Genomic DNA, 19,499 nt, shown 5'->3' with positions numbered 1-19,499 from the left:
GAAACTACCAGCTGCTCCGCGGGAGAAAGATGAGGCTTTCTACTCCCGTAAAGATTTACACCCTCGGAAACCCTGTACAGGGTCGCTATGAGTCGGTTCCGACTCCACGGCACATAACAACAACAACAACCCTTGGCGTACAGCTAATTCCAAATCATAGACTCCTGATAGGACAATGTAGAACCGCCCATAGGGTTTCCAAGGCTGTAATCTTTACAGAAGCAGACTGACATAGCTTTCTCCTTCAGAGCCACAGGTAGGTTTGAACCACTGACCATTTGGTTAACATCTGAATACTTCGCCAGTTCACAACTAGGACTTCTTTTTATATTTTTATGTAAATTGTCCCTTTAAACTATCAAACTAATCAAATTGCTTATCCCCCTATATTTTGCAATTATTAGAGTTTACTTTAAGTTTATTATTTTGCTCTCCTTCATAGATTTACTATGTAGACTGACCATGAAACAAAAATGATTCCCATCACAACCAATATACTGGGTGTTGGCTAATAAATCAGTTATCTGAGCATTTTTCTAAAGTACAAACAACTACACTCAATTTGGGCAGTTTAGAGTAATTTTGGAATCTTGGTGTGGCATTGTGGAATAAAGCATTGGACTGCAAGGTCAGTTTAAACCACAAGATCCATGGTTCAAACTCACCAGCTGCTCCTTGGAAACCCTGTATGGGTGGCTATGAGTCAAAACTGACTCCAGGGCACTTAACAATAACAACAACAACAAAGAGTAATTTTATTATATAATTTTTTTTCTATGTGAAATGCTAAGGACCAAGACTTTGGCTCCACTAAAGTGTATAACTTCTTTCCCAACTGCCTGAGTATCTGGCTAGTCTTCCCATTGGTTATTATTCATTGTGTACAAAAAAACATATACATGTACAAAGTACCAAGCAAAAGACTTACGTTCAGGCAGTGGAATGAGTGGTATGAACTTGCTGAACACACTCTTCGTAATAGAAGGACTGGATACAAAGCATGAATAATTGCCTTTGTCAGATGCCTCCACATTTGCAATGTAGAGATTGCCATTGGTCTGTGATACAAATCTTCGTTTATCCATTGTGATAAACACAGGAAATTCATTTAGAAGCCATCGATAGCTAAGATCATCTAGAAGAAAATATTATCTACTAAGTATTAAGGTCTTCTCCAAAAGCAAAATTTTCGAATAGCAAACTATTCACATAATCTCATCTAGACTATTGAATAGCAAATGTCTGAAGTAGGTCAAGACAAAATTAGTACAAATTTTCTGATAATTATCATATTTTGAATACTCACATGCGCTGTGAAAATGATACCTATTTACCTATATCTCTTTTTTATTTTGTGAACTATTATTAATTTGGAAGACAAATAACTGGCCAACCAACTGGAATAAATTCATATTTGTGTTCAATTCAAAGAAAGGTTATCCAACAGACAAAGGAAATTATTGAAAAATGTCATTACTACCAGGTGTAGGTGAAATTTGACTGAAGATCATTAAAAAAATGATTGCAATAGAACATCAAAAAGGAACTGTCAGAAATTTAAGGTGGTTTCTTAATAGGACATGGAATTAATCTTGGTTGAAAGCAGAAAATACCAGAAAGATATATACTTGTGATTAATTGACTATCTAAAAGCATTGGATTGTGTGTATCATAGCAAATTATGGATACTGTTGCTAAGAATGGGAATGCCAGAACACCTAAATGTACACATGCAGAAACTGTGCATAAACTAGAAGGCAGTTGTTGGTACAGAACAAGAGCATATTGCATGGTTTTAAAAATAAGAAAAGGTATGTGTCAGAGTTATATCCTTTCACCATATTTATTTGATCTGTACGGGTAGCAAATAACCTGAGAAACTGTATTATATGAAGAAGAGAACAGCATCAGAATTGGTGTAAAGCTTATCTTATCTGTGATATGCAGATAACACAACCTTGCTTGCTAAAAATGAATTAGACCTATTGATGAAAAAAAAAAAAAAAAAGACTATAGCTTTCAGTATGGGTTACACCTCAATGTAAAGAATATAAAAGTTCTCACAACTAGACCAGTAATCAACATCATGATAATCAAATAAGAAGTTGTAGTTTTTAAGGATTCTACTTTACTCAGATGCATAATAAACACTCATGGGAACAGCAGTCAAACAAAGCAAATGTAAGGATGGTGAGACTTAATCTCATGCACTTTAGACATGTTACCAGAAGGAACCCATTCTGGAAAAGGACATCATACTTGGTGAAGGTCAGTGAAAATGGTGAAGATTCACAGTGAGATGGAATGACACCGTGGCTATAACAATAACCTCAACATAACAATGATTGTGAGTATGGTTCAGGAACTGGCAATGTTTAGTTCTAGCGTGCATAAAGTCACTATGAGTCAAAATTGACATGATAGCACCCAACAACAACAATGTGGTTAATCATCTTGATTTCATTCATACATTGCCATGCAGCATATTGATCATGGGCTCTGGAATTATAAAACCTAGATTCAAAATCCTAATTCTACTTGTTGTCATTGTTGTTACGTGCCATCAAGTCAGCTCCAGCTCATAACAACACCATGTACAACAGAGGATGATCCTGCACCATCCACACATTTCTATCTTTGAGTCCATTATTGCAGCCATTGTGTCAATTCATCTCATTGAGGGTCTTCCTACTTTTTGCTGATCCTCTAGTTTATTGAGCATCATGCACTTCTCTAGGGACTGGTCTTTCATGATAACATGTCCAAAGAAAGTTACACAAAGCTTCACAATCCTCACTGCTAAGGAGACATATTTCCTAGTTTCTCTGGCAGTTCATGATATATTCAATATTCTTTGCCAGCATCATAATTCAAAGGCATTGATTATTCTTTGGACCTCCTTATGCCTTGTCCAGCTTCCACATACATATGATATGATTAAAAAGTAAGGTCAGATTTTGGCTCCTGTGAACTTGTTTTAATTTTCTTCAGCTTCGGCCTGAACTTGCATTTGAGCTATTGGTAGTCAGTTCTACAGTTCCGACTGAACTTGTTTTGGTTGATATTATTGACCTTCTTCATCAACTCTATTCACAGATGTAGCCTATTTGATCCCTGCATATTCTATCTAGTAAGATTCATGTATATATACCTGCATTATAGTGCTGAAAAAAGTTATTGGTCTTGCAAAATGCTATCATGTAAACTCCAGCATAGTTCCTGTCACCAAGCCTATGTTTTCCAACTACCAATACCTCCTTTTGGTTTCCAACTTTCATATTCCAGTCACCAGTAATTACCAGTTTTTTGACTGCATGTTTGATCAATTCAGACTAAAGAAGTTGGTTAGCTTCTTAAATTTCTTCAACACTGGCTTTGATGGTTGGTGCATAAATTTGAATAATAGTTGCATTAACTGGTCTTCCTTATACATCTATAGATATTATCCCATCTCAGACAGCATTGTATTTCAAGACAGATCGTAAAATGTTTTTTTGTTGATAAATTCAATGCCATTTGTCTACAATTTGTCATTCCTGACACAGTAAATCATATGATAGTCCCATTCAAAATGGCCAATACCAGTCTAATTCAGTTCACTAATGCCTAGGATAGCAATCTTATATGCTCTGGTTTTGATGATTTCCAATTTTCCAATTTTGATGATTTCCAAATTTGCTCCAATTTTGATGATTTCCAATTTTCCTGGATTTACACTTCATACATTCTACATTCCAATTATCAATGGATGTTTGCAGCTGTTTCTTCTCAATTTGAGTTGTGCCCCATCACCAAATGAAGACTCCAAAGCTTTGCTCCATCAGTGCACATCATAAAGGATGACTCTACTTTGAGGAATCAGCTCTTCAGTGTATTTTTAGCGTCTTCCAACCTGATGGACTCATCTTCCAGCACTATATCAGGCAGTGTTTTGCTGTTCTTCATAGGGTTTTGAGGGGCTAACTCCTAAGAAGTGGATTGTCTATTCTTCCTAGTCTGTTCTTAGACTGGAAGTTTTGCTGAAACTTGCCTGTCATGGGTGATCCTGCTTGCATTTGAAATGCCAGTGGCATAGCTTCCAGCATCACAATAACATGCAAGTCAGCACCGTATGACAGACAGACAGACATATGGGGATGATTAACCATAATATGGCTTTTTCTTGTTTTTCTGCTATTTTAAGAGACAGACTTAAAGATGAGTTTACATAACCTGTTCTGGTTAGGTTAAAAAGAGAAAACCACAGAAACAAGGGAAAACATGCTACTGGTTTTCTTAAAAATTGGGTAGTTCTAACCTAGGGGAAATTCCTTTGGTTAAAATACTAGTTGGTTAGGTCAGAAATGGAATTTCCTCATTAATTTGCTGCCTCTCATATAGTTTTTCACTGTTTAACTCTTTGAGGAAACATGCAAGTACTTGTTTGATTAATTCACAAAAGGCAAAAATGTATTATGCATATTTCTTGGATACAAAATGATGATGCTTCTTTAAAACCGCAAACTCACTGCCATGAAGACAAACAATTGTGATAGTTGCCTTGCCTCTCTCTGACTTAAGGATCAAACGTAAGGTTGAAAAAAAAAATCGAATCCCTTTAAGAAATGGATCTCAGTTTAGCTCTGAGTTAAATTCAGATATATGTCTTATAGGGATTCAATCAATTATCATTTTATTCATGTTTTTTCTCATTTCTTGCAAATGATAAAATTAACAATCTGAAAAATACATCTGTTTTCCTCATAGTAATATTAGCTGGACTAAAAAATAAATTGCAAAACAATTTTTTTAAAAAATAGTACAAGCCAGCATACGTATAAGAAGTGTTGCTTTGATTTGTAGATGTCTCAGACAACATCACATTACTTCAGGAAAGTCTGGACTATGTTGTTGTTGTTGTTAAGTGCCGTCGAGTCGGTTCCGACCCATAGTGACCCTGTACAGGGTTTCCGAGGGTGTAAATCCTTACGGGAGTAGAAAGCCTCATCTTTCTCCCGCGGAGCGGCTAGTAGTTTCGAACTGCTGACCTTAAGGTTCACAGCCCGATTCGTAACCACTACGCTACCAGATTTGTTCAGGCCAACTATAGTGTATTTGACTAGTTTTATTATATTGCTTTGAAAAGTTTGAATTTCTCAAAGACTGTTTACTTAAATCTACAATCAACAATAATGGAATCAGCAGTCAAGAAATTAAAGGATGCATTTCATTAGGCAAATCTGCTGCAAAAGACTTCTTTAAAGTGATCAAGAGCAAAGAGCAAAGAGCAAAGAGCAAAGACATCAGTTTCAGGATTAAGGTTCCACTGACCTAACCCATGGTATTTTCAATGGTCTCATATGCATGTGAAAGCTAGACAATGGTAAGGAAGACCTGGAAGAACTGATGCATTTGAATAAAGTGTTGGTGAAGAAAACTGAAACTACCATACACTGCCAAAAAAACCCCAAACAAATCTGTCTTGGAAGAAGTACATCAAGAATGCTCCTTGGAATGCTTCATCTCACAAACTTTGGACATGTTATCAGGAGGGATCAGTCATTGAAAAGAATATCATCCTTGGTAAAATGGAGGGTCAGTGAAAAATTGGAAGACCTTCAAAGAGATGGATTAACACAATGGCACCAACAATGGGCTCAAACATCGTAACAATAATTGTGAAGACAATGCAGGACCAGACATTGTTTTCTTCTGTTGTGCAAAGGGTCATTATGAGCAGGAACCAACTCAAAGGCATCTAATCTAGCAACAACATGATTGTTGCTGTTAAGTGCTCTGGAGTCGGTTCTGACTCATAGGAACCCTGTATAGGGTTTCTGAGGAGTGGCTGGTGAGCGTGAACCACTGACCTCATGGTTTCAACTGGCCTTGCAATCCAACACATTAACACACAGCGCCACACTAGGACAACAATGTAGTATCTCGAATAAGTCATACATCTTTAAAGTTGTCTATCTTTAAGCCACAGCTCATAGGAAACAGCTTCCTGCTGATCCTTCTAAAATATATTTTTGCAGAAGGTCTAGAAGTTTAAGAAGTATTATACATTTATTAGTGATTTATTCCAATATAATAATAAAAAAATCCAAACAGGTAAATTTTCTTTTCCATGTAACTTCTAATGTTCATCAATTAAGCAAATAATTTTATTTATTCTTTCAATGCCTCACTCCATCCTGTGCTAGACATTAGATGCTCAGTTGTATATTAATTAGAACTTGGATAAACATGAGTACTGGTATGATGCTGTGGATCATCGCTGGACTTTGAACCACAAGGTCGGTAGTTCACATTCACCAGCTGCTCTGCAGAAGCCCTATACAGGGTCGCTATGAGTTGGAACTGACTAGATGGCACTCAACAACAACAACTAAAAATATATATTTGTGATTATTCCTGATAAATAAGTAAGTAAAGAGTTGTATATTTTATTTTACTTACTTTATTATTATAGTTTGGGTGAAATTTTACAGAGCAAATTAGTTTTCCAATCACCAATTTATATGCATTGGTTCATAATATAAAATGCAAACCCATCAATATAGCAATACTTTTCCTGCTTAATCCCTGGTTTTCTCCGTTCCGTTTGTCCTTCATTCCTGACTTCTGAACTTTCTTTTCAGGCAAACACTGCTCTTTTAGTCTTCTATGTTTGATTATTGGAGTTCTAGTGTGGCATTGTAGTATAAGCACTGGACCACAAGGTTGGTTTGAATAGCAAGGTTGGCAGTACAAACTCACTAGCTGCTCCTTGGAAATCTTAACAGGGTCTCTCTCTATGAGTCAGAACAGACTCCATGGCACTTAACAACAAAAACATGGTGGATTATTATAAGGTATGCTATTGTTCACTTTACATATCTATCTGTTGTTTGCCAGCGAGGTGATTCTCAGAGATGGGTTCTGCTCAGAGCTTGAAGGGTGTCTAAAGGCCACAGTCTCATGGGTTCTAGTCATATCTATTAGAACAGTAAACTTGGTCTTTTTATGTTAATGAAATTTACTCTACATTTTTCTTCCATTCTAGTCAAGGCAAAATTTACCTCCTTTAAACAAAAATGTGGCTTATGATTCAATAGTTAGTAATTGCTATCATGATTAATTGTGACTGACACAACTGTAAAGGTAGAAGTTTTGTAACAAAAAGGGGGGAGTAGTTAATCTTACAGTCCAGAAACAGAGGACCTTTGGTCCATCAAGGGAGAAGCGCATGAGCGGAACATGGGACCCTATCCAAAGAAGCAGCAACACCACACATGGAGGCGGAGATGATGACATAGAGAGAGAGAGCAGCTGAAGACTCCAAAATCATGGGACGAGAAAGGCTGTGTGCTGGTGGCCAGGAGATAGGCTTGCAGAAAGCACCCTTTGGTTGCTTAAATGATTATATATTCCTAAGTGTTTCTGTATAACCCCCCAAAAAACAAACAAACAACAACAACAAAAAACCCCAGAGGGAACAGAAACAAATACTGTTGAATAATGATGCATGGACATTGTAATCATTGCAATGAAATGATGAGTGTAAAACCAATGTTCTCCCATGTAAACGATCACTAAATTCACAGTTGTGGGATGACATCAAGAACATCATACATGAAGAAAGCAAAAAGTCATTAAGAAGATAAGAGACAAGGAAAAGATCAAAACGGATGTTAGAAGAGACACTGAAACTTGCTCTCCAGTGTAAAGATGCTAAAACAAATGAAACAAATGAGGAGGTCCAAGAGCTGAACAGAAAAATTCAAAGGTCAGCTCGAGAAGACAAAGTCAAATATTACAGTGAAATGTGCAAAGATCTGGAGTCAGAAAGCCAAAAAGGAAGAACACGCTCAGCATTTCTCAAGCTGGAGGAACCTGTTCTGGTCAGGCTAAAAAGTGAAAAACCACAGAAAAAAAATCAAGGCTTTGACTTTTGTTATTGAAGGATTCTTTGGGGAAATTATTGAATGATGCAGAAAGGATCAACAGAAGATGGAAGGAATACACAGAATCACTGTACCAAAAGGAAACGATCAATGTTCAACCATTTCAGGAGGTAGCATAAGATCAAGAGCCGATGATACTGACGTCCAAGGTGCATTGAAGGTATTGGCAAAGAACAAGGTACCAGGAACTGATGGAATAAAAATTGAAATCTTTCAAGAAAGTGAGGTGGCACAAGAGGCACTCACTTATCTATGCCAAGAAGTTTGGAAAACAACTATCTGGCTGACTGATCTGTATTTGTGCCCATTCCAAAGAGAGGTGACCCAACGGAATGCAGAAATCATCGGACATCTTTGATATCCCATTCGAGTAAAGTTTTACTAAAAGTAATACAGAAACAGCTACAAGCATAAATTGACAGAGAACTTCCAGAGGTTCAAGCTGGATTCAGAAGAGGCCGTGGAACAAGGGATATCATTGCTGATGTCCAATGGATCTTGACTGAAAGCAGAGAATATCAGAAAGATGTTTACCTGTGCTTTATTGACTAAGCAAAGGCTTTTGATTTTGTGGATCATGACAAGTTTTGGACAACATTGCAAAGTATGAGTATTTCTGAACACTTAATTGTGCTTATGAGGAATCTGTACATGGGCCAAGAGGCAGTTCTAACAGAATATGGGAACACTGAATGGTTTAGAATTAAGAAAGGTGTGCGACAGGGTTGTATTCTTTCACCATACTTATTCAATCTGTATGCTGACCAAATAATCCGAGAAGCTATGAAGAAAAACGTGGCATCAGGATTGGAGGAAGACTCATTAGCAACCTGCAATATGCAGATGATACAACCTTGCTTGCTGAAAGTGAAGAGGACTTAGAATATTTACTGATGAAGATCAAAGAGCCTTCGGTATGTATTGCATCTCAATGTAAAGAAAACAAAACTCCTCACCATGGATCAATAAACAACATTCTTATCAATGGAGAAAAGATTGAAGTTGTCAAGGACTTCATTATTTTTGGATCAACTATCAACACTCAGGGAAGCAGTGGTCAAGAAATCAAATGATGTATTGCATTAAGCAAATCTGCTGCACAAGAACTATATAAAGTGTTGAAGAGCAAAGATGTCAGCTTGAGGACTAAGGTGCACCTGACTCAAGCCATGGTATTTTCAATAACCTCATATGAATGCAAAAGCTGGTCAGTGAATAAGGAAGACCATAGAAGAATTGATTCTTTCGAGTTGTTGTGTTGGAGGAGAATATTGAAAGTGCCAAGGGCTGCCAAAAGAACCAACAGATCTGTGTTGGAAGAAGTGCAGCAAGAGTGCTCTTTAGAGGTCAGGATGGCCAAACTTCGTGTCTCATATTTCGGACATATTATCAGGAGGGACCAATCATTGGAGAAAGATATAATATTTGGTAAGGTGTAAGGTCAGAGAAAAAGAAGAAGACCCCCAGCAAGATGGATTTGCAAAGTGGCAGAATCAATGGGCTCAAGCGTGGCAACGATAGTGAGTTTGGCCTAAGATTGGGCAGTGTTTCATTCTGCTGTGCATAAGGTCGCTATGAGTCGGTACTGACTCAATGGCACCTAACAATAATAATAACATTGCTTATAAACTGAAATACTTATAGATCCTTAGAATTAGGGTCAACAGACTAAAGTGCCAAGAAAGAAACAAGCTATAACATTATAAAGTGATGTACTGCCAGCTTTTGTAAATATTTAGACATTTGATTCTAAGTGTACCATTATTAAGAAAACAAAAAAATAACTTTTCCATTTTGTTTTAAATATGCTTACAAAGACAGACCTCAGATTATCATGAGCGAGTTCCATTCCTAAATCTGTCTTTAAGTCAAATTTGTACATATTATAGAATAGTTAAATATAGTTTATATCTAACATCAGTTAGTATATGTGCTTTTCTATAAAGGGACCCAAGTGGTGCAGTGGTTAAATTCTTGGCTGCTAACTTAAAGGTCATCAGTTCAAACCCACCAGCTGGTCCATGGAGAAAGACATGGAAGTTTCCTGCTGCAAAGATTTACAACCTTGGAAACCCTATGAGGCAGTTCTACTCTGTCTTCTTGGGTTGTTATGAGTCACAATCGACTAGATAGCAATAGGTAACTTTCTATGAATAAAACATCTTTTGTTGTTGTTAAATGCCGTTGAGTCAGTTCTGACCCATAGCTACCCTCTAGAGGGTTTCCAAGCAGTGACTGGTGAGCTTGAACCACCAACCTTGCAATTCAAACTGACTTTGCAGTCTAGCGCATTAACCCACAGTGCCACACCAGGACTCTTTAACACAGTAATTATCATATTAATTACAATAATAATGTTTTGATGCATATCATAAGGTAGCATTCGTTTGTTATTATGGAACATTTTATGTTCTTCAAATTTTTAATATAACAGACTTTCCAGGGATTGGGTCATAACTACAGGTTGTATGTTAAGTCAGACACTGGAACCTGGGAATTGCTTGTAGTCGTAAAGGAATTAAATTTACCTGGAAAATGATATGGAGGATCACAAAGAAGCACCATCCCTTTTCCTTCTTTAACTCTGACCTCAGGACGTTCCTCAGGTGGGAAAGGATCAAGATCTAATTACAAAAGAAAAAAGAAAGCATTTGTTTTGTGGTCAATAGAAAGCTAGACATTCATTATATTTTGCTGCTTAATCACTTTGTATATATAGTACTTTGTACTTTGTAGTTACAGTATTTTCTAGTTTAGTGAAACCTGTGGTAGTTAATTTCATGCTCTTTCATGCTGAGGTCTGCATGCACTATGGAAAGTTTCAATGATTAATTCACTAAAACTATTGATAGCATTCTGCGTAGCATTCTGGAAATGAAAGATTTCCAAGATTCTAAAGACTTTTGCTACAGCTTTAACAAGTATCTCTGTAAGGCTTCTGGCAACATAATGGACTCAAACAAAACCAGGGACTATCAAAGAAAGCAATAATGGAGATTCATTTGAAGGGTATAGAGTTCCTTTCCAAGAAGCACTTAGGTATTTGGAGGAGATAAAGTAAAAGCAGGACCCTAGTGGAGAGCTTCCATGTCACCAATCTTCTTATCCTTTTCAACATTTGGGTTTTCCTGAGTTTTCATTCCTTTATTCAACTATGTGTGAAACTCATATTTAGCTTGATTCATTCATAACCTACCATTTTGATTTTTCATTGATTTTACTGATATTCGTTCTGCTTCAATCCTATGTCTCCTCCTGCTCCTTCACTATAATCAATTTTCAAACTCTATCTAACTTTTAACTCCTCTCAATAGATTGAATACTTTTGAAAAATCATCTGTTTTAAATGTTGCCTTCTTACCTAAGGGCCTTCATATCTGTATCTCCAGTCTGAAGCTTCAGTTGAACGCTAGTCCTTCTCTTCAAATGCCTACTTGACATTTGGACTTCAATAACTTAATACCATCATAACCTATGCATATTAAATAACCATTTAAATTTCTCCCATCCTTTAAATTGGTTTTAGCTCCTCACATCCCCCTTTAAATGAAAAGAGAATGTTTCTGGCCTTTAACTAGACTTAAGTTGGAAAAAAAAAAAAATCAGTGGCTTCCTTTCCTTCAGTGTAATATAATTTGTCAAGTAGTTCTTCAAGGTTTTTTACTTATGAGGGGACTTTAAAAAGTTCATGGAAAAATGAACACAAATGTTTTGAAGTACCCTTGTATTGCTGACATTCCACTGTTACAACACTAATATAATCTGGTGGCTCTAGCTCACGCTCACTTTCTTCTGGTAATCACTACCACAGAGATAGTCTTAAAGCATCATTTTCACTCTATCGTCTACTTTAAAAAGGGTTCCAGTGCTTAGTCATAGAAGCACATACTAGAGACCATCTGGTTCAACCTCTCACAGCCAAGGTGAACATTTCCTTCAGAATAGCTTCTAACTTTTAGCCTAGTACAGCATTCCTCTGCCTATGTTTTAGTATCTCTCCCATATGGAGGAAATATTAACTTAAGGTAATTTAGCTAATTCTTTCCATTTATTCCAACAAGAGAACTTAAATGTTAAGGACTATGATTTTTCCAGGTAACCTTTGAACTTTAGAGAGTCACAAAATGTTATTTGCAATATCTAAGATGCTTCCTGTCTCCAAGAACAAATTTTTACCTTCCGAAAACAAATTTGTCTTCCATTATGAATAGATACATACTCATTTACTTCCATTGATACTAGTGTTCAAGGAGTCATTTAGAAATCTTTAGAGTATGTATGACATAGTTTACTTTCCAGTATTCTTTTTCATTGTTTCAAGTATATTAAAAATACCACTCATAATTTAGTCTCTCAAAAGATTTTCTTCATTACACATTTAAGATACACTCATGATATAAGACCCACTCCATTCATGAAGGTTTTGCCTCACATTTTTTCCTTCTTTGTTTTTCTTCTCCATAAACTCTTATAATATTGTTATTGTTAAGTGCCACCGAGTTAGTTGCGACCCACAGCAACACTGCATAGGGTTTCCAAAGAGCGGCTGGTAAGCTTGAATCACTGACCTTGCAGTTCAAATGGCTTTGCAATCTGGTACATTAACCCACAGCGACACACCAGGACTCCTAAACTCTAATAATAGCAGATGTGAATATCTGTTTTAAAGGCCAAACTTCTTTGTATACTAATTTAAAGTTTTCTCTGTGGTTATGGCCTGTCTCACTACCAACAAACTGAAACCTGTTGAGGGATTGGAATGTCCTCTTTAATATCCCACAAATAAGCATGATGTAAAATGTATTAGAATGTTGAGGCAAGAGAGTTTATTGTCACTCAGAGAGGTAAGTGCAAATATTTTAATGGAAGGGAAAAATCCCAAAGAGTAAGGAATTGCAAATCTATCACACAAATGTATGTTATCTATAATTAAAATACATTTAATTCGTAATTCTCCTAAATACACTTACCCTTTCAGAAAGTAACAATTACTTACATCCAAAGCTTAACGTTGCTTCAATGCTTCTGACCATTCCATAGTTATTTGATGCTAAACAGTAGTAAATTCCGGCATCTTTCTGCTTGTCAGGGTTGTTGATGACAAGGTTTCCTCCCACCATACTATACCGGTCACTTGTCAGATCAATATCCCCATTATTCATTCTCCATCTGTGAAGGAAAGAAATAAATGTCATATCAAAGGTCACAAGACTGGGCAACAGTGTACTGGGCCATCATCATTCTAAAATAATATGGGTTCAGCTCCATTGAGAAGTCAGATGGTTGAGTATATGATTCAGAGTGTTATTTCTTCACACCCTGCAATTCCACGTCCCTGTGCTCTTGATTTACAGTTTAGCTCAGGCACAGAAAAATAAATCCTAAAGTGCATGACATATTTCCTCTTTTTTCATGATGCATCACAAAGTACAAATATTTATTGGGCTTTGGCCCATAAATGTATTTCTCAGCAGTTCTACATGGATTATAATGATCCCCATTGATGTATACACTAGACTGCTAACCACAAGGCAGTGGTTCAAACACACTAGCCATTCCTTAGAAACCCTATCGAGGGTCGCTATGAGTCAGACCCTCTATGAGACCCTCTATATAGCAGCCCTCTATATGAGTCAGACTCAACTGGCACTTGCAGTAACGTATTTATATAAAATATTAAAAGTATCACTATAACAGAAATGTAATATAAATCGTCAACAGTTTTTGTTAAGTGCCTTCAATTAGGTCTTGACTCATAGCGACCCTGTATAAGGCTTTCCAAGGAGCAGCTGATAGGTTTGAACTGCTGATTTTGTGGTTCACAGTCCAGTGCTAATCCTACAACACCACACCAGGAGTCCACAAATTGTCAATATATTACACTAAATATCAAAAAAAATGTTCAATAAAGTAAATATAAACACAATCAGGATCCTGCACAGTAAATAGCATACTTTGACCACTAGAGGTCGATCACACAATTTGAAAATGATAAAAGTCAAAAGGATCAACTGTTTTTAAGTCACATTTGTTGTTGTTAAGTGCCGTCGAGTCGGTTCCGACCCATAGTGACCCTGTACAGGGTTTCCGAGGCTGTAAATCTTTATGGAAGCAGAAAGCCTCATCTTTCTCCCGCGGAACAACTGGTAGTTTCGAACTGCTGATCTTAAGGTTCGCAGCCCGATTCGTAACCACTACTCTACCAGAGCTCCTTTTTACTAGTAAAATATGACTTTACTCCACCAAGAGTTAATTTTCATTTGTAACTTTTCATATTACTTAGGGTTTATCACTAGCCGCTCCTCGGAAACCCTATACAAATCACTACAAATCGGAACCGACTCGATGGCACTTAACAACAATTCTTGCTAAAAGGACATTTTTTTCCCATGATGTATCTATAAAATAACCTAGGTGAGACATGTTGCAGGAATTAAACCATTAACTGGCAGAAATTGGTGTTACAAATAAACTAAAAGTAGATATGGGTTCAAAGTTTCCTGGTGAGCTCGAAAAAATAAAGAAAGAAACATAATTATATATAATAGTTTCCTATTAAGATGGCCATTTTTGGATTTTATAATCATTCCAGATCAAGGTTTATCCTTTAAGGGTTCAATGAATGATGACTTCTGTCTTAGTGACAGCTTTGCTTATTTTCTGGTATATTTCTGATCAGGATATAAATTTTGCCAAAAGATAATTTTTTTTTTTTTATTAAATAAAAATTACTGGGATATTTCCAACTGTCTTTTTTGTTGTTGTTAAAAACACAATATGTGTGTTGTGTGTTGTCAAGTCAGTGCTTAGTCATAGCAACCCTGTGTAGGGTTTCTGATGTTGTAGATATTTATCAGATCAGAAAGCCTCATCTTTCTTCCATGGTGCGACTGGTGGATTCAAACTGCTGAGCTTACAATTAAAAGCCTACCATGTAACACAATAAGCTACCAGAACACTTTTTTTTTACAACACAGATGTAATATAAAAGCAAACATAGAAAACCATATGGTTTTACACTTTTTTTAAACCCCTTTCCTACAAAAGATGAGTTTATTGATCCTGGTTGAACCACTCAATGTCAAGTTGCCCATGATTTGTCAAGGCGGTGAATTTCCATGTTGAGCAGCTTGAATTGTTGGCAATATTTTGTTTGTTTGTTTTAAGTTTTCATTGAATTTAGTCCAGAATTTTACTGTATTACCTTCATTTCCTCCCAATGAATCTGATTCTACTTTTGATGTCACATAATGATTCAGTTTTGCTATGTTTGAGTAAGTTCATTGGTTTATTTTCAGAAACATACACCATTGTTGCAATCCCTTTAAAATTGCCTTAAGTACAGTTTTAATCATGGTTCTTGTTACTTTGGGAGCCTGGATAAGATAACGGAAGAGTGACAATCACAAAGCTGATAACTGGAAAGTAAAGATTCCTCTAGGGATGTTGCCATGAATACCAAATTATCAGAGAATATACTATAAATATGGAACTCATGTGAGAATGACAAATTGCATGACCAAGGTCAGTACAGGTTTGCCTTTAATATTAAGGGAATTTTCAACAATTCAAGTGTTCAGACAAACAGCATCATGAGATGAATTTTTTGGCTGTCAAAAGCAGGCTGCTATGATAGTATGAAATACCTACTTCTCTCATCCAGCTCACTACGTTAATACATGAATTGTCAGACCAAGTGTGCTCTGGAAACTTCAGTGCTGGCACAACTTTTAAGAAGACCCTGGGGAAGTATTTACCAAACCAAACTAAACAAAGTGCACTTTGATTGTTATGTGTCTGTTTGGGGAAAGGGCAGAGCAAGGAGAAGCAAAGCTGCCCATGTTTCTAGAATACCATGTGAGAAAAACGTCTTCTATTTTGTAGCCTTCTTACCATCCTGGAGATCCATCTCTAAGGTTTCATTTATGGCTGTAAAAGACTGAGTCTAACAGAATAAACATAACTGAAATAGCTTTTGATATTCTACCTACCTATCTAGATCGCCAAATAATCTTGGTTGGTGCTGCAGGAAAATCACTATACTACTAACCATAAGAAGTCCTGGTGTGGCATTTAAGATACACACAAAGACAGTTCGAACCACAAGGTCAGCAGTTTAAACTTACTAGTGGCTCTTCAAAATCCCTATAACGGAGTGCTATGATTCAGAACTGACTCAATGGCACTTAACAAACACCAACAGCTAACCATGAGGTTGGTAGTTCAAACCTACTGGCCACTTTGCTGGAGAAAAATGAGGTTTTCTGCTCCCATAAGCTTTACAACCTCAGTGACCCTAAATAGGGTCGCTCTGAGTTGGAATCAACTCAAGGGCCTGCAACCACCACCATCAATCTTTACAGGAGATCGCTACATTTCTCTCCAGCAGAGTAGCTGATGACTTTTCTGTTCAAAGCTGAGTGTTTAACTACTATGTCACTCTTCATCTATCTATCTAGCCCTGGTGGCACTGTAGGATAAGCACTGGACTGCTAACTGCAAAGTTGGCAGTTCAAATCCACCCATCACTCTGTGAAGGACAAGGATGAGGGGTTCAGCTCCCATAAAGATTTAGTAATGAAACTTTTATGTAGAACCGTTACGAGACAGAATTGACACAGTGGCAGTGGGTTTGGTTTTTTTTGAGATAAAAATATATGTTGTAAAATCCCATTGAGTCAGTTTCAACTCATAGTGACCCTATATAGGGTTTCCGAGGAGAGTCTGGTGAGTTTGAATCTCTGACCTTCTTGGGTGCTCTCTCCCCTGCATTCCTTATAAACTGTACAATCCTACACTCAGGGCTATGTGTATAGACTCTCAAAACCAATGGTTTCTGGATAGAAATAAGTCTATTCAATCAATTATTTTCAAAATTAAAGTGTTATTTATAATTTTAAAGTATCTACTTACATTGCATTCCCATGGATGAAATTGAAATCTTTCAAAAGATGGTGGTTTTGTATTCAAATTTACATTTGACTTTAAGAAATAATTTTGTAAAAGCCAGATACAAGAGAAAATTAGTAATTAGAATAAAATGGGGTAGGTATGGGGTGGAAATCTTGTCTTTAATAACAAAATTTTATAACTTACATTACTTTATGTAGAAAACAGAAATCTACTATTAAAATTAAGTTTGTTGAGTGACAACCTTCAATTAGTTCAGAAGATATTTATACACTAGAGCCTCAATTTCCTCATCAATCACTCTCTTTGTCTTCATGGAACCATTTCACAGGTGAAATTTAAATCCATTGGCATCTGGTTAATTTTTAAAATCTTATTCTTTGTATAAGACAAAGGTATAATTTTCTGAACAATCTAAATCAAGATAGCCTATTGTTACTTTTGGCGTTATTTTTTATAGCAATATGCAATAGAAGCAAATAGAAAAAAGGTGTGTTTCTATATCTTGTCTTGAGTGTAGAGACAATTTACAAATTTGCTGTGCTTTCTGGAATATAGATTTGAGACTACCGGAAAAAAAAAAGTGATGCTTTCTAGAACTACCTATGTAAGCTCTTTAAATATAGTTAATAGCTGTACATAGGTGACTAAATGTACATCCTATATACATTATCCATCATCTATGGGTTTAAAGGAGCAGTGGTAGCGTAGTGGTTATGAATCGGGCTGTGAACTGCAAGGTCAGCAGTTCGAAACTTATGAGAGAAAGATGAGGCTTTCTGTTCCCGTAAAGATTTATAGCCTCGGAAACCCTGTACAGGGTCACTATGAATCGGAACCGACTCCACGGCACATAACAACAACAACACTGGGTTTGAAAGATGCCCTCGGTGGTACAGTGGTTAAAGCATTTGACCGTTGGCCTGAAAAGTCTGTGGTTTGAACATATTAGTCCCTCCACAGGAGAAAGATGTGGTAGTTTGCCTTAGTAAACATATTCAGACTTGGAAATCGTATGGGGCAATTTTACTGTCTTACAGTTGCTACTTTAGGAGCTCTACTAGTGCTGTAAGGAGCTCTGGTACCGTAGTGGTTACAAATCATCTGCTAACCGCAAGGTCAGCAGTTCGAAACTACCAGCTGTTCCGCGGGAGAAAGAGGAGGCTTTCTGCTCTCGTAAAGATTTACAGCCTCGGAAACCCTGTATAGAGTCGCTATGAGTCAGAACCGACTCCATGGCACATAACCACCACCACCACAATGCAGGATATAATAAATGAGTTTTTTGTTAGACCTGGTATCTGTTTGGCCATTAGACACCTTTTTTCTTTAATAGTTTGTATGACAATATTTTTGCTAATTTCCATGGGCTTTTGCCTTGGTTTTCATTTATCAGAACAGAGTCATAAATGTTGATTTGTAATCCCGAGTTAGCTACTCCATTGTGAAAAGAACAGTGAAGTACATTACTTGTAAACTGGAAAAGGGCTGGCTCGTGCCCTGCAGTTTAGTGAGACTTTTCCTTCTGGAGATTCCTCTGGATAAACAGTATTAATTGGTTGCTCTTCAAAAATTGGTCCAAATCCTTTGTCTTCCTCAGAAACTACAAAATAAAAATGAAATCATTCACAAATTTGGATAAACTGAAAAAAGTTATTTGACAAAAAATGTCTAAAAACAGAATCTTAATTTTCATTCAAAACAAAGATTATTTTCCTCCATAATTCTAAGAAAAGGAAAAGTTTTTAAGTTTCTTCATTTAAAATTCTCTTCTGCTCATCTCCCATCATTTTCCCCAAAAATAGTTTTTGTTGCAGTCACAATTAACTATTTTTGGTTTTTCAAATAAGCCTGGCTTTATGCCTCTGATCCTTTGCACAAATTGTTCTTTTTTATTCACTCATCCTCCCAATTTTTTCCTACTTCCCAACTTTGTGTGGCCCTTTATGACCTAGCCATACAGTCAGCTCCTTGAGAAAGCCACCTCTGATTCATCCTGTCTACAGTTAGTTCTCTTTTACGTACCCATAACTCACTATACAGGTGGCACTTAACAACCTACCGTGGTAATAGAGTCCTGGTTTGGCACTGTGGTTAATGCGCTGGACTTCAAAGTCATTTGAAGCTCAAGGTCAGTGGTTCCAGCTCACCTGCCACTTCTCGGAAACCCTATACAGGGTCGCTATGGATTGGAAACAACTCAACAGCGCTTAAGAACAACAACTGTGATAATAAATGCTAACATTCTCTTTTGTTGTTAAATGTCATCAAGTTGGTTCCGACTCATAGCGACCCTGTATAAGGTTTCCTAAGAACAAATGATGAGCTTAAATCGCCAACCTTGCAGTCCAGCTCATTAGCCCACAGCACCTCACCAGGACTCCAACATTCTCTTCCAGTACATGGCAAATGCTTGAGGATAGGCTGCTATGTGCACCATTCTTTGGTTAGCTAGATAGTAGTTTGTGGCAGCTAGGTGCTTAATAGATAAATTAGCTCCTAATTACTGTGGGGAAATTAGTACTTTTCTTGGACTAGCTCTTCATTATGTTTCTAAACATGTGATTGATATTCAGACATCTAGAATAATCAATTTAAAAAACAACAAAACTCTTGGATGTGGGATACAACCAATAGGTTTCAAATCCATCACAAACATCT

The 19,499-nt window shown here is 36.8% G+C and overlaps 1 protein-coding gene across 2 annotated transcripts in view; it reads right to left on the bottom strand.

The window, feature by feature from the left end:
* CNTN1 (contactin 1) overlaps window positions 1-19,499 on the bottom strand; it is a 322,132-nt gene that overhangs the window by 192,599 nt on the left and 110,034 nt on the right. For both annotated transcript variants that reach the window (XM_006865302.1, XM_006865303.1), the window contains exons 8-11: window positions 18,309-18,441; window positions 12,925-13,097; window positions 10,457-10,552; window positions 929-1,135 (exon numbers count right to left, since the gene is read on the bottom strand). In XM_006865302.1, coding sequence (XP_006865364.1) covers window positions 929-1,135; window positions 10,457-10,552; window positions 12,925-13,097; window positions 18,309-18,441 — 609 coding nt within the window. The remainder of the gene's footprint in view (window positions 1-928; window positions 1,136-10,456; window positions 10,553-12,924; window positions 13,098-18,308; window positions 18,442-19,499) is intronic.

The sequence above is a fragment of the Chrysochloris asiatica genome, unplaced genomic scaffold, assembly GCF_000296735.1.
Source record: "Chrysochloris asiatica unplaced genomic scaffold, ChrAsi1.0 scaffold00077, whole genome shotgun sequence".
NCBI lineage: Eukaryota > Metazoa > Chordata > Mammalia > Afrosoricida > Chrysochloridae > Chrysochloris > Chrysochloris asiatica.
The sequence above is the reverse complement of the archived record's forward strand: the minus strand, read 5'-3'. Positions and strand labels throughout refer to the sequence as shown.